The sequence below is a fragment of the Acyrthosiphon pisum genome, chromosome X, assembly GCF_005508785.2.
Source record: "Acyrthosiphon pisum isolate AL4f chromosome X, pea_aphid_22Mar2018_4r6ur, whole genome shotgun sequence".
NCBI lineage: Eukaryota > Metazoa > Arthropoda > Insecta > Hemiptera > Aphididae > Acyrthosiphon > Acyrthosiphon pisum.
The window spans coordinates 31,898,798-31,913,217 of NC_042493.1; the positions used below are offsets into that span (position 1 = coordinate 31,898,798).

At 27.5% G+C, this 14,420-nt stretch overlaps 1 protein-coding gene across 1 annotated transcript in view; it reads left to right on the top strand.

Annotated features, from left to right (window-relative positions):
- The window catches only part of LOC100165697, a 127,030-nt gene that overhangs the window by 61,160 nt on the left and 51,450 nt on the right, over nt 1–14,420 (top strand). Inside the window, exons 49-60 of the mRNA XM_001942580.5 lie at nt 1,088–1,227; nt 1,769–2,011; nt 3,550–3,731; nt 3,935–4,085; nt 4,167–4,335; nt 5,148–5,329; nt 5,453–5,607; nt 9,606–9,737; nt 9,893–9,995; nt 12,794–12,904; nt 13,018–13,192; nt 13,293–13,481. Of these exons, the coding sequence (XP_001942615.2) occupies nt 1,088–1,227; nt 1,769–2,011; nt 3,550–3,731; nt 3,935–4,085; nt 4,167–4,335; nt 5,148–5,329; nt 5,453–5,607; nt 9,606–9,737; nt 9,893–9,995; nt 12,794–12,904; nt 13,018–13,192; nt 13,293–13,481 (1,932 nt within the window). The remainder of the gene's footprint in view (nt 1–1,087; nt 1,228–1,768; nt 2,012–3,549; nt 3,732–3,934; nt 4,086–4,166; nt 4,336–5,147; nt 5,330–5,452; nt 5,608–9,605; nt 9,738–9,892; nt 9,996–12,793; nt 12,905–13,017; nt 13,193–13,292; nt 13,482–14,420) is intronic.

Here is a 14,420-nt window from a genome sequence, read left to right on the forward strand (position 1 = left end):
TCTACCTTTATCAAACAAAAAATTATCTATAAGAAAGTCAAATTAAATTTTTATGATCGTTTGAAATTCAAATTTTTACAACATTGGATATTCACTCGATTTCTCATGTAGCGATTTCCTTATTTTGTTGTAATTCAAAAACGAATAACTGCAGATACATGAAAATTTTACTGAATGTTTATATTAGCATTTCCTATACACCATACAATTTTGAAAATATTTTGACTCTTTTTGAGCTGTTTACGGACATTGTAAGTTTTCAATTTTTTTAGTTTTTTTTTTCTATAAATATCAATAAAGTTTTATCTGTTGGGCCAAAAAGTGTATAAATTTAATACAAAGCTCCTGATATATTGTTACAATATCAGTTGAAAAATATTTAAAATACATTGGCACAATTTTTTTTTATAAGCATTTAAAGATCAAATTTTGACAAAATTTATCAAATTTTAATTTAAAAAATTATTTTGTAGTTAAAAATTTATAAAATGTTCAATTTTTGTATCTAAGAATTGAAAATTTAAAACAAGATTCCACGTAAGTTATTAATTCTGTTACCAAAAAATCTAAAAAATACATTTACCCAGTTTATTTTTATAGTCATTTTAAGTACAAATTTGGACGAAATTACATATTAAAAACCTAGGATAACTATTTTAATTATTTTGTTGTGATTGTATAATATTATTCGTGCGGGTACTTGAAACTTCTAAAGTATACTATTATATATCTATGATAGTACCACGGTTTTTTGTTGATGTATATCGCGTTATAAGTACCTAATAGATATTATGATATGATTAATTTGGAATTTATTATATGTACCTATTATAGATCAATTTTTTTAAAATACTATAGACTATAATATAATATTATGTCTTATACCTAGACTGACATACCGTCTCCGCTCAGAATCGTTTTTCTTATACAATGATATTATATCATTGAATTCAAATTTAATACCATCCATTATACAGTGACCCACTTGTAACCTACTGTACAGCAGAGCGAAATCCACTTACCCACCTTTTTATTTTTTAAATCAAAAAAAAATAGTTAAAAATAGTTTTCCTTAAATTATTTACAGTGATCAATTTCAACAGAAGCATCGTGATCAATTCACATTATGATGACGATAATGATGACTCTTATACAAGAAATGTAAAAATAGTTTTGAACCCTGACGCCTGGATGAACTCGGCATTGAGAGTTGCTTATCATAATTCGGTATGTAGTTCATGATTGTTGTTAAAGGAGATAAGAGAATGTCAGTGCACAATTTGATTTATATCTTTGAACCTTGCGCAACATGGTGAATTTGTGCTATTTGTGGTAACAATCTTGTCTGGTTAGATTTAATATTAAAGTGCAATTGTCTATTATTAAACTTAAACTTAAAAATATTATCATTGTTCGGAAGTTTGAGTTTTACGACATTCCAATTTTTCTGTTATATATGAGCATATTATTAAATAATTGTAATATAATATTATATATTCATCATTTGCAGAAAAATTAAAAATATATCGTAAAATAGGTAGCCGAAAAATGAAAATATGAACACAGATAATGTTTTCCCGTTTAAATTTGATTATAGTTCAATAAATTCTAATATTAAAGCTGACAAAACAAAATTGGTTCTGTTGGACGATAATTTGCTATATTTCATATTTCTCGGAAAGAGAAGATCAAATGTGCGCTGACACGTCATAAGTATACATCACAGTTTTTAATTGTACAAACTAAATAATTTGAACTTTGTTTGAAGACACCCAGTGAATATGGGAAAATAATTGACATAAACGTAGCATATCCCAGAAGGAATTTCTCAATTATCAGTGATATAGAGACAGACACTAAATATTTGATGTCTCAGATGACACTAATACAGCACAGACCTTTGCCGGACGATAAATACGTACTCGGATATCGAATTGATTGGAGAAAACTTGAGTCTAAAGTCAATAGACATCGTATAGCTGTGTTGCTGTTCCACCCTTCATTCCAAAAAGTAAGTAATTCGAGCAGAAGACGTCTAGAGTAAATAAACTCTGAATTGTAGTTGGTAGGTAGTCAACTTTAATCTTGTTTGAGTATTAGATATATTATTTTATTTATAAGTATTATTTAATGTCTGCATACCTATTATTTTAAGAGAGGTGTCTCAAGATTTTTGTTAAATATTATAAGAATACACTTTATAGCTGCCTGGTTTCTAGTTAAATATGTTTAGGTATATATTAATTGTGTTGATAATTTAAACTTCACACAGTTATTATAATAATATTACCAGTTTTTCTAGTTAACTTGTAAACTTGTAAACATGTAAACTATTACATCTGATGAGCAAATATTATTTTGGCTGAATTTTTAAGTCGGCCTTGGTAGGTATATGCCATGCCCGGGTGGGGGATGGCGCCCTCTCTCTCTTGACACCGTGACTGACTGAAAAAAAATGGCACCCATGACTGAGTTTGAACCGACTCCTTAGTCCGCTCGGCCACTCCGTCTCCCGTGTTCATATATTATATGAACATAAACCTATTACATATTTATATTATATAAATATTAATTTTACTTAAATTCTTCTTTGGTGCATTTTAATCTTAACGAAGTATACAACTGTTTTATATCTATATATGTATATAAAAATGAATGTTTGTGTGTGTGTCCTTTATGCATTTGTTCATCCGATTGCGATGAAATGTATTACAGCTGAGATAGATTAGACCTCTGGGAAGAAGATAGGCTAATTTAAAAAGGTTTAATTAGAGGTCAAGCTTGGGGAAGTGCTTAAATAGGGATTTTGAGATTGACGATGGAAATATTTGTTTGTATATGGTTGCTATTGGTATATATTATTATTAATACGCCTATAAGCGCATTGGCACTTCTGTGTATTAAGTACAGAATTTATCAAATTTAAACCACGGTTTCAGTGGAACGATTTTTTGCATGATTTTACATGATCATTACATTCTTTTTTTTCCTTTTTTTATTTTTCTTCTTTATCTATACATAGGAATGTTTGGTTTTTTTTTTATTCATCGGATTTTAGTACGATTAGGTTAGGATTTTGTATTAATCCACTGTAGGTTGAATTAAGTAATAACGACAAACTTGGTACAACTTCGATACTTCAGAGTTAAATTATACATTTACGTACAAACCACAAGGAGCCCATGATCAACCGCAGGTGAATAATTGGATTGCCTACCTGATAATACACCGCTGCGAATCTCACAGATAACGCCGCGCCGGTTGGGATAGCTATATATTAAAATATAATATAATTTACACTTAAAAATACATAGCTTCTACAGCGTATTACACCCAAAAGAAGTTGAACAATCAGAATTCTTTTCCGGGCAACGCCGGGTGATTCAGATAGTATTTAATATTTTAAAATACACTTTTAGGAAGAGGCTTCATATTTGTTTTTTAGATTTGTGTTTCATGATAATTGTCTAGTAGTGCAATTTATTATTTTAATATTCAATCAAACGTATGTAACGTATTAAGTTTTAACTATTTTTATCATATTTTTAGAACGTTACAATAAGAGGAAATTATTCACGTGGTAACTCAATACTCTTCGATTTAAATGCTGAATACGACTATGCGTTGGATTCAAGACGAAAGTTTACCATTGGTTGCTTGATTGAAAACAATTCGGCCAAGTCTAAACGAAACTACTTTTTATCCCTTAAAGGAAGACATTTAATTACCAGGTAATAATGAATTGTTATTAGTCACGTGAATGAATGTATTAATGAAGGACGAGAAAGTAAGACCATGTTCATAACTGTTCTAACTTAAATAATGTTTGACAAAATCACTGACGAAAATATGTACAACTCATAAACAGTTTATCAAAGCAAAAAAAAAGTATTAATAACAATAAACTACATTATTCCTACAAAATTGCTTTTAGATTTAAATTGGACGCTGCTGGTACTTTTAAATCACAAGAATTCTTTCATTACTTCCACAACAATATTACTTATAAACGAGCATACTTACCAGATCAGTATTGGGATAGTAAAGGTGTATTGGATTTTTTTAACAAAACTATACTGATCGAGGTAAATATTTTTTGTAGATTAAAATATTTTTAATTATAACTATAAAAAAGAAAAACTAACATTAATAATATTATGAATTAGAAATACTCAATCCACGATACTACTTTTATCTATGGGAATTACAGTAATTTTCAAGGAACACACTATGTAAACGGACTGATACGAAGAGGCGATGATCAAAATATTGTTGGGAAATTTTACATCAACATTCCACAGAAGGATACTAATCTAATTATTAATTTCACTCCAGGTAAGGTTAAATAGTATAATCATTAATATGGATTGTAAACGATAACCATTTTTCTTAGTTTCCACTAAAAATTATTGATTTTTACAATTCAACGAACTTCGTTAAAATTTGAACTCAAACGTTGTATGAACAACTTGTAACACTTTAAGACATAAAACATTAGACAGTTAATTAATATATCATACTTTTATTTGAAGCATATTTTTTTGAGCAATACAATTAAAAGATTTCTTGATTATTAAGAATAATTAAACTAACCTTGTAGTTATTGTACAGTAGAGTGTAGACTTTCTGAAATTGGCATTTAAATTTTAAATGTGCACGTGTCATCGTTAGAGGGTAAAATTTATTTAAATCACATGTTAAATTAATATAGATATTCTTTAATTATATTATTATACTTTTTAATTTTAATTTTTTAAAACCAATTTTGTTTTCTATCTGTTACGAATTAAACTATTTTCGTATTGTTTTATTTAATAAGTTATGAATTTGATTAGCTTACTAAAGGAAAATACCTATCAGAAAATATTTCGGTTGAATTTCATTGCCAAAATACAAAGTGTTTCCGTAGAATTTAGTGTTAGTTGAAATAGTTGCTAAATAAATTAGGTTACGTGTATAACGCATAGTATACTAATTGGCTAATGGATTAAATTTAATTTCAAACATGAGGCTCTGTATTATCAAAATATTGTAAATTTCAACAACTTACAATATAATTATTTTGTAAACGTATATTTAATTAGGTACTTGTTGTTAATGTATTCATTGTATTTTTCACTTATTTTTACTTAAATTGAATATTTTAGACGCCACAAAACAATTGTTTATGTCCGGAAATATGTTGGAGAGTAAGAATGCTAAATTTAACATATGGAGAACCGAAAACAACGTAATTATTCCAGACGTTGAATTTTCTTTAAGTCTTAACCATTCTAGATTGCTGTCTTCTTCATTGCAATGGAGAATCGATTTGAAAGACAATATTGTGGTAATTAACATAATTAATTTTCATTATTATGTTCATTGGGCATGTTACAAGATTACAAGAAGTGTTCAACTTGATCATAAATAATGCACAGTAATATTAATTCGAGCGTGTGTGTATATTTAGAGTGCGTTACGTACATCAGTTAACCGTACTTGGTGCTATATTCAAGATACAACAGAGTTTTGGACACATTACATAAAATCTCAGACGGTGGAAACTGCAAATGGAATTTGGGCTGATACAAAACCGGAAATACAAGAATTTCTCAATGATATAAGGTATTGTGATTTTTGTTTTATTCAAACTCAAAGAATAGAAACTCTTTGTAATAAATTTTTTTTATTTTTTTATACTAAATGTGCTTTATATAAAGTGGTGGCGTGGCACGCTTTATAGTTAAATACCCAATACTTTTGGTTAATTGATTAGTGCATAGTAACTATAATATAACCCTTTATCAGAAGTTTAACTTGTTCAAGCATAAATTCGGTGAGCTCAAAGTTGGTTCACTTTGATTTAACGAAGGTTTACTAATATGAAACAATATTGTATTAGAACAATTTATGTCGGATCTCCATTGATCATTTTGGGTACATAAAATATCTATAGACACCGATTTAGTCTAGCGAATTCAGAATTTCTATATTTAGTAAAAAATGTTTGTTATCATGAAAAGAAAATATTTATAAAATATTATTAGTCCAATATTCATTATTCAAGCACTTTAAAACATTTACAAAATATTATCATTTCCCTAATGTTGTGTCGGCAAATATTGGTGTGTTCAAATATTCAAGCATTAGGTATATCGATTTAATCGATTTTTTAAAAAAATAGTCAAAATCTTAAAACTATTAATTAAGAAGTAATAAAATATATTTTAGTCAATTATAAGTTATATACAGTTATAATTCAAGGTTTTATAAATTACATTGTAAATAATACGTACTTAAAAGGTAAGGATGTAAGCTTGAAAATTTTTTTGTACTTTTCTTAAATTAATTAATTTTTAAGTTTAAATAAAATTTTAAAATACTTTATAAAATTACTGATGATGTGATATTCACTAATATTTATTGCATTTAGTATAATATGAATGAAATTAATATGCCTTATCATGTTACACAGTTAAAAAAATGTTTTAATGTGTACTTCATAATAGAAATATGCATGGTTAGAAAGTCTGTAGGTTATGGTGAGGAGGGACCACCACAGTATACATCGCAGGAGTACATATATACAATCGCCTGCCGACGCAATGCAAATTTTAAGAACTTTAAATCATTACCAGGCAAAAAGTTTTGCATTAAAATACATTTTTAAATCACTAATATTCACAAAAAAAAAATACCTATACGTGATTATCGCATAAAAATATGCATTATCGTTTGATTTTCAAAAGTTTACTCTCGTAACTACATTTTTAAAAGGGTTTAAAAAAACTTGTCTGCAAGTTTGAGATTATTTGTATTTTATTACGTTTTGGTTCTAAATTTTTTTCTTTATTTAGCATTATTTTACTTTTGACATTTTCGATTTTGAACTGAATGAATGTATTGCTTTATGTTGATCAAAATTATGTTTGGGGTGTGTGTATGTGTGTTTCATGTGTCATTAATTAATACTCATTAACTTCTGGAGCAGTATTAACTAAATTCTAATTTAAAAATTATTTGGCTTTTTTTTTTTTATTCTAAAGCTTGAAAACTGAATACAAGGTTCTTCATAAATTTATTTGGTTTGATAAAATACTAAAAATTACTTATATTATAATTTAATTACCTAGGCATATATTTTTAATAGATATATGAAGTTTAATTTTTTTTTAAATTGTTTATTTAAACAAAAACCAAACGATTTTTCTTCAAACAACTTTAGTTATTACGTTGTAACTCAAATAATACCACCTAATCGGATAGGGACTTGACATCATTTTTTGAATCTAATCATATATACTGTTATTCGCACCGTGCTATGGTATGCATTATATTGACAATTGATTTATAAGTTATTATCAACAAATAAAAGTATATTTTGATAAAATATTGTTATAATAATTAATAATATAATGTTATGTGCGATGTTTTTATCAACAATTAGTTCAATATACCGAATTACTAATAGAAAATATATATATTTACTTATTTACTATACTGTTGTAATATTAATAAATTATAAAATATCCTTAGAAGAGGTAATTTATATATATATCAGAATTCAGAAACATTTATCTTTTATCATATGCATTAAGATGAAATCTAACATCCAGTAACATTATTTCTATATTAACTCTCGTGACCCATTGAAGTATCTATACACTTATTACTTCAAAACGTTTTAACGGATTTACAAACATTATTTTTAGGTACATAATATTTGATGTTATAAAATCAAATTATTGAAAAAAGTTATATTTTTGAAAAATTGTATTGTATTATATATCACTTATCATTATTTAACTTTTTACTTTTTTAATGACCATTGACCGCATACATTTTTAATTTCATAATCCAAAATAGAATATAATTCGGAGTATTTTGGTACAAGAAAATCTAATTTCAAACGAGTAATTAATTAGTTATACTTATTTAAATTGTATTGATGAGCGGAGTAGTGGACCAATATTTTTTGTTGTATTCCTGTGCCACTCTTCTCCACTCTTCAAACCTTTGAATGCTATTATAAGTAGTGTTTGAAGTATGAGAAATATTTCACCAAGTGGTGAAATATTTTAACGTTTTGTGAAATATTGGATTTTTATTAATTATTTCATTTTTATTTTTTAAATATTATTTTGTTTTATATTTTTACTATGTATAAATTATAATTATAATTTATATTATTTCATGTGAATCGTTAGCAAGAAAACTATGATATTTATAATATATACCTAAGTACTGGTTTCCATTTACTGTTTCTTTTTAATATTTATTATGTTTTTTGTTTTATATAATTATAATACATGTTAACATTAATAAGAAACAATGATCTTCATAACATAACATATATGATAAACGTTATACCAAAGCGTTTTTTTTTAAATTTATATTCCATTTTTATATTTTTATTTTTATTTTGTTTTTTTTATATACAATTATACAAATACATGTCATAAGGATTCTCGATCAAGAAAACTCTGATCTGATTTTTAACATATAACTATATAAGTTACCACGTACATGGTACATAATATACAATATACCTATCTATTCCTTATTTGTTTAACATTTTTACATCAAATAATAGGTACAGCAAAAAAAAATACAATATTATATTATTATACATTAAAACTAAGAAAAAAATGTGTGTTAATGACTAATGAGGCATTTAATTTATTTAGATTAATTATTTAATATTTTACAAGACAAAACTACAAAAATAATGATAATTGAAATATTTCATTTTTTTAAATTTCATGAAATTTTAAAATACTAATTATAAGTAACAAATAATATTTAACTAATTAACTTATTTGAAATTCGATTTTTACATAAGTATCGATTTACCTCAAGAAATATGTTTTGCTATGTAAAATATATCCTATTAATTGTTTAAAATTATTTACAAATAATAACGATAAAGAAATATAAAATATTTTTTTTTGTCACGCCTGCACCGAAAGTTTGGTTTGAGGTTGATGCGTTGGAAATCGTCCTTTTTCCGTCCAGCGGGCGGTAAAGTGGGAATCCCTAATAGTGTCGGGTGGTAAAGTGGAAATCCTAAGAAGTGCCGGGCGGTAAAATGGAAACCCCCAAAAGTGATGTGCGCACCTATCACGCGCGTATCCCCTGCACAACCAGACACTGAAATCTATACCACGGTCTTTACAAAACATACACTTTTGGTTACATCTTATATTCATATTATAACCTCCATGCGTGACGCTTAAACAAAATTGTTTCTTTCGTAAAATATTGTTGTCGTAGAATAGTCCGGTTGTTGCATATATCCCCGCATTACCTTTGCCATGATCGATGAACGCAGAGGCGTGACAAAAAAATAGTATGTGTGACTCGTGCAGGAAGGCAATTCCAGTCTGGGGCGAATGCGACCCGTTTACCACACATCGCCCGCAACCGAAATAGCTCACTTCCCGCCATTGCCACACAATATACTATTTTTGAAATACTGTTCTGACACGCAATTGATTATGAAAAAAAAAAAAACATTTTCAAAATAATGAGAATATATACTTAAACGGATCATTCTGTATATGTATATAGTGTTTTTATATTGTTTATTCTAAATTTATTCACACTATTTATAATTTGTGCAGCAATTTCCACGTACTAGAAGAAGATTTGGCGTATTTCAGAAAGGTGTTCAATAATTCTTACAACGCGAACGAGTTTTATTTAAAAGATATCCACGGGCTATACATTGCAATGATGGAGGACATGTCGTTTATGTGAGTGTTGAAAATGCACTGTAGAAAACAAATGTGTTATACAATTATTGTATCGCCGTCAATCGTTTTTTCGGTGTACGGTGTATCGTTAGCGGTGCAACAATAATTAATAACTTTTTTCTAATATTAATATACCTATTCGTTCCGTTTGTTAGTGACAAAATGGGATCGTTACCGCAGATCGTCAACGAAATATGGACTGCATTGGGTGACACTGGGCAAACCATCAGAAAATCTATAGTTTGGTTCATCGACAACGTGAGTGATATTTCGTTTATATAATAGCAGTTTAATATTATATACAGGCTGTCAGAAATAGCTAAAGAAAGTCCATTTAACTTTTATACTATACATATTCTAATAATTAATATTTTTAAATTTTTTCTTAACTATAATAAATATAAGTTATTACTAATAATGATTAAAATAAATATATAAAATATAGATATTGATTATAACACAAATTATTACGTCATATTTAAATAGCGTCTCGTTCGTTAATCCAGATGGGATAGGTGAAATGGGTCGTTCGGATTACCGATTTATTTGGATTACCTATGACTCTATTAACACACATTTTCTTACAATTTAAACTTTAAAATTAATTATTATAATTTAAAATTTAAAATTTAAACATAAATTGTCACTTGACACGACTTGTTGCATAAATCGCACTCGCCTGTATTGGTACATTGATGAATTGTCAATGTGCCACTATTAGTGTTCGCTGGTGTGGTATTAGGGTGCTTCTATTACAAACTACTTAATTAATTTGTGATTCTAAGGAATTTGTTTTTCTTACACTTACTTGGCTACTATACTATTCTGTTTATGATCGATTCTAATTTATTAATTTCACCAGATTTTTCAGCCAGTGCTATTTTTGTATTACTCTTTTAAGTTATTATAAAATCATAAATGTTCAATTAAAATGTTAAGTATATTGGAATTCGTTATGATGCAATAAAAAAACAGAGTAGATTTTGTAAAAAAAAAAGTAGGCTATGCCTAAATATTTTTTTCCCCTCGATAATTTTGAAAAGTATATGGGATTTTACTGCTTCAATAAGTAATAGGTGATAACACATTTCAAAACTACTTATTCTTGATTATTGGTTCAATTATTTTTACGAATACTAGTAAAAATAAATACTAGTAAGATATACTTAGGAGTTTTTTAAAACTGAAAGAATTCCATTTTTATATTGAATCAGTTTCCTGTAGACCTTTTAACCTAAGATGGTAGAATTTTTTATACGTTCATCAAAAGAATTCAATCTGCAATTCAATCTAACATGTAAGGTTATGTTAAACGATGTACTACATTATTATTTGATACGGTCTCGTTTAAAATATTCTTCTATCCTCTTGGACTTCTTTACGGAGGTCGATTCCTCTTATTTGAAGCTAAGACATTGATTAAGAGTAATGTTACAACTCGAAATGGGTCATACTATTTTGTGTTTTGATACTATATGCGGTTGAACTAGATATAAATTCCAAGCAAAAAGTGTAAAATTTTTAAGTTTTTTTTCACAAACTTGAGTGAAAATACACAATAATGTATTATAATACATTTTTATACCTAGAACGCAGGCAAGAAATCCTCTTTTAGAATAATATCGAAAACCTTAAATGTTGAATATACGTAAGTATCTAAATATACCTGTATTTCCAAATATAGGTGCCCCATCAACATTTGAATTTAAATTTAATTTTTTTTAATTTATACCCATAAAAACTAAAATATACTCAAAATACCTACAACATTTTTCTAGGAAAAAAATAATGATATAAATATATACATAAATATTTTATTGTAAATATTTCAATATTCGTTTGGTCTGTGGCGTTTATTTTTCCTGGAAATCGAAGTTCTTGTTATTGAAAGGACAAAAGTTTATAAAATGTGTACTGCACATTTTAGTACAGCTATAATAATGTGCTATTAGGAAAATAAATGTAGGAACAACTACCTTATATTATGTTCAGCAATCCGATGCAAATAGAAGATACCTAAATTAGGTATACTAATATTTAATATTATTTTATTATATTTTTATGGATACAAGCATAATACATAATAATATGATGTTGAATAAAGCCACAGCGTGAAACCCAATGACCTTCGGGTTGACATATTTTAACATAGTCCTCTTTCGGAAACACATTAAAACTTCTATAACCGAATATCTTTTTTGCATAGAAGTGTACGTAATATCAAAAATAATATAAATATTTATATAACAAAACAGAAACACCAATAGCTGCACTGCATATTATAAATAATATCAAATATACAGAATATAATAAACTTGATTTGGACCAACAAAACTTGTATTGTAAAATTAATTCTATGAGAATCATTATTGCTTGTGGCGTTTTTATACCTATATTATAACATTGTCAATTACTCCGGCTTCACAATATTTTATAGTATTGTTTTCAATTGAAACGTATATACTTGATAAGCTATACTTGAGTACTTGGCTATAGTTCTGCTGTTTTGTCATCGCAGTGCTTTTTAATCAATACATTTTAGTTTTTCTACACTATCCTACCAGAGAAATTTTTATGTTTAGTCCAGACCTCACGGAACTCAGATCCTTTTTGGCTGATTGTTCTAATAAAATTAATTCGTTCACGAGTATACGTTTTTTCAAAAAAATAAAAAATAAGTTTATGTGGTTGATTATTGTTTGCTTTAAGTAATTATATTGGCTAAAATAATTTATGAATACGTTTTTCTGAAAAACAGCAAAAAAATGTTTTTAAATTATAACAGAACATACAAAATAAAACGTATAAATGTTTAAAATGTTAAAGACGTGCACGATTTGGATGTCCCAATAGCGTTAAAAATTCACTAAAAATATGAAATTTGTTCAAGTTTACGTTACATTTGATGAATAACGAGTCATGTTCGCTTTTCATTGGTCAAGAATAAACGTAATATAGTGAACGCAATGATAGCAGTATCTTATAATATCATGATAATGTTGACATAATAACTGTCTTCTAATAAAAATTATAATAATTTATTGTTTTGGTTGCAGATAAAATTGGCCTACGAAGAATTCGGTAAACTGTTGAAACGATTGATGGAAGGCGAAGCCTTTGTTTACGTTTCAGACTTTATCAATAGCTCCATGGTTAAATATGACAAAGTGAATATACTGATTATATTATATTTGACAATAATTTTATACGATAGAGACATTTTTATTCGATTTAAGTAAAACATCATCGGCTATTGGCTAACTACATTTTTGTTAACCAGTTGATACGTGACGTTCATATATCGTTCATAAGATATGTTGAAAGTATGTTGGAAGAATCGTCGAACACTGTGGCGGCGTATTGGAGCAATGTTTTGAAAACCATCGAGCCGACCGTGGTGCAGATTTTCCATCACATCGAAGCTGTTTTCGTGTCAGCTACAAAACACGTCATTCGTGAGTTGTACTAACAATGATCATATAAAAATTAATAAATTATTAACAAATTTAATAATGAACATTATTTTTTTGTTAATACGGATTTATGATACAACAGAGTTTTTGTACGCAAGACAGCAAGAACTTATGCAATCGCCGTATTACGCGCATACTCAAAATATGACACAAGACTTGGACAAATTTTATAAAGATCTTATGCAAAATGATTTATTTACGAATCTAAAAAAATACTGCACAATATTGTACGAAGTCATCAAGACTAAATATTATCCTCTCATACCATTCGGTAAGTACCTACTCAACTCTCTCACTCTCTTTCTCTTCCTATATATTAGGTACCTATATATAAATACATGAATAATTTTATACATTACACATTATACATTATAACTATATACATCGACTATATCTTTGTAAGTGTAAATATGACATAGTTTTCGACTGAACATAGAGTAACTTTTGAGGCTCACCATATAATAATATGAACAGTTTGAAGTATTTATTCTCACTTATATCCAATGATATTTTTATACGGTCAATTTATGGTGCCGAATAAAGAATAAATCGTTTTGTTCAAACACTAGGCACAAGTGTATCATTATAATAGGCAATGACGGATTTCAATGAAAAAAAATGTGGAGGCCGAAGACCCTTATTTTTTCATGTAGTCCATAAATTGCATAAATTACGACGGTTCTAATTTAAAAACTTTGAGTGCTAATCACCCTCATACCCCCTCTTATATTTTTCCTATGATATTAAGTAACTACTTAAATTAATTTAATTCTGTAAAATATAATTTATTATTGAAAGTAACTTAACGCACTCTACTGACACGGATTGGTAGTGAATCTAATCATTTAGCGATAGAAAATAATTGTAATGAACAGTGTAATGATGGTCCCCGTGTTATAGATAAGACTTTTTTCACCATGGTTAGTTTTTTTATTATAAAAAATGACGGGATTATTGTTAAGGGGATTCAATACCGCGATTTTCTGTTTTTGTCTAACACACGCGCGACATACTGTTTTAGACGTATTTTTTGACAAACATTCCAATTGATCTATTGAAGCGATAAGAAACCTAAAAACAGATTTGAATTTATCGTCAAGTCTACTTGAAATCGACTTTCCCACATGTTTGATATTATCCCTAGAGATGTAAGCTTGAACATTTTAGATTGAAACTGTTTCATTTTTATTTACATTGTAACAAGTATAAC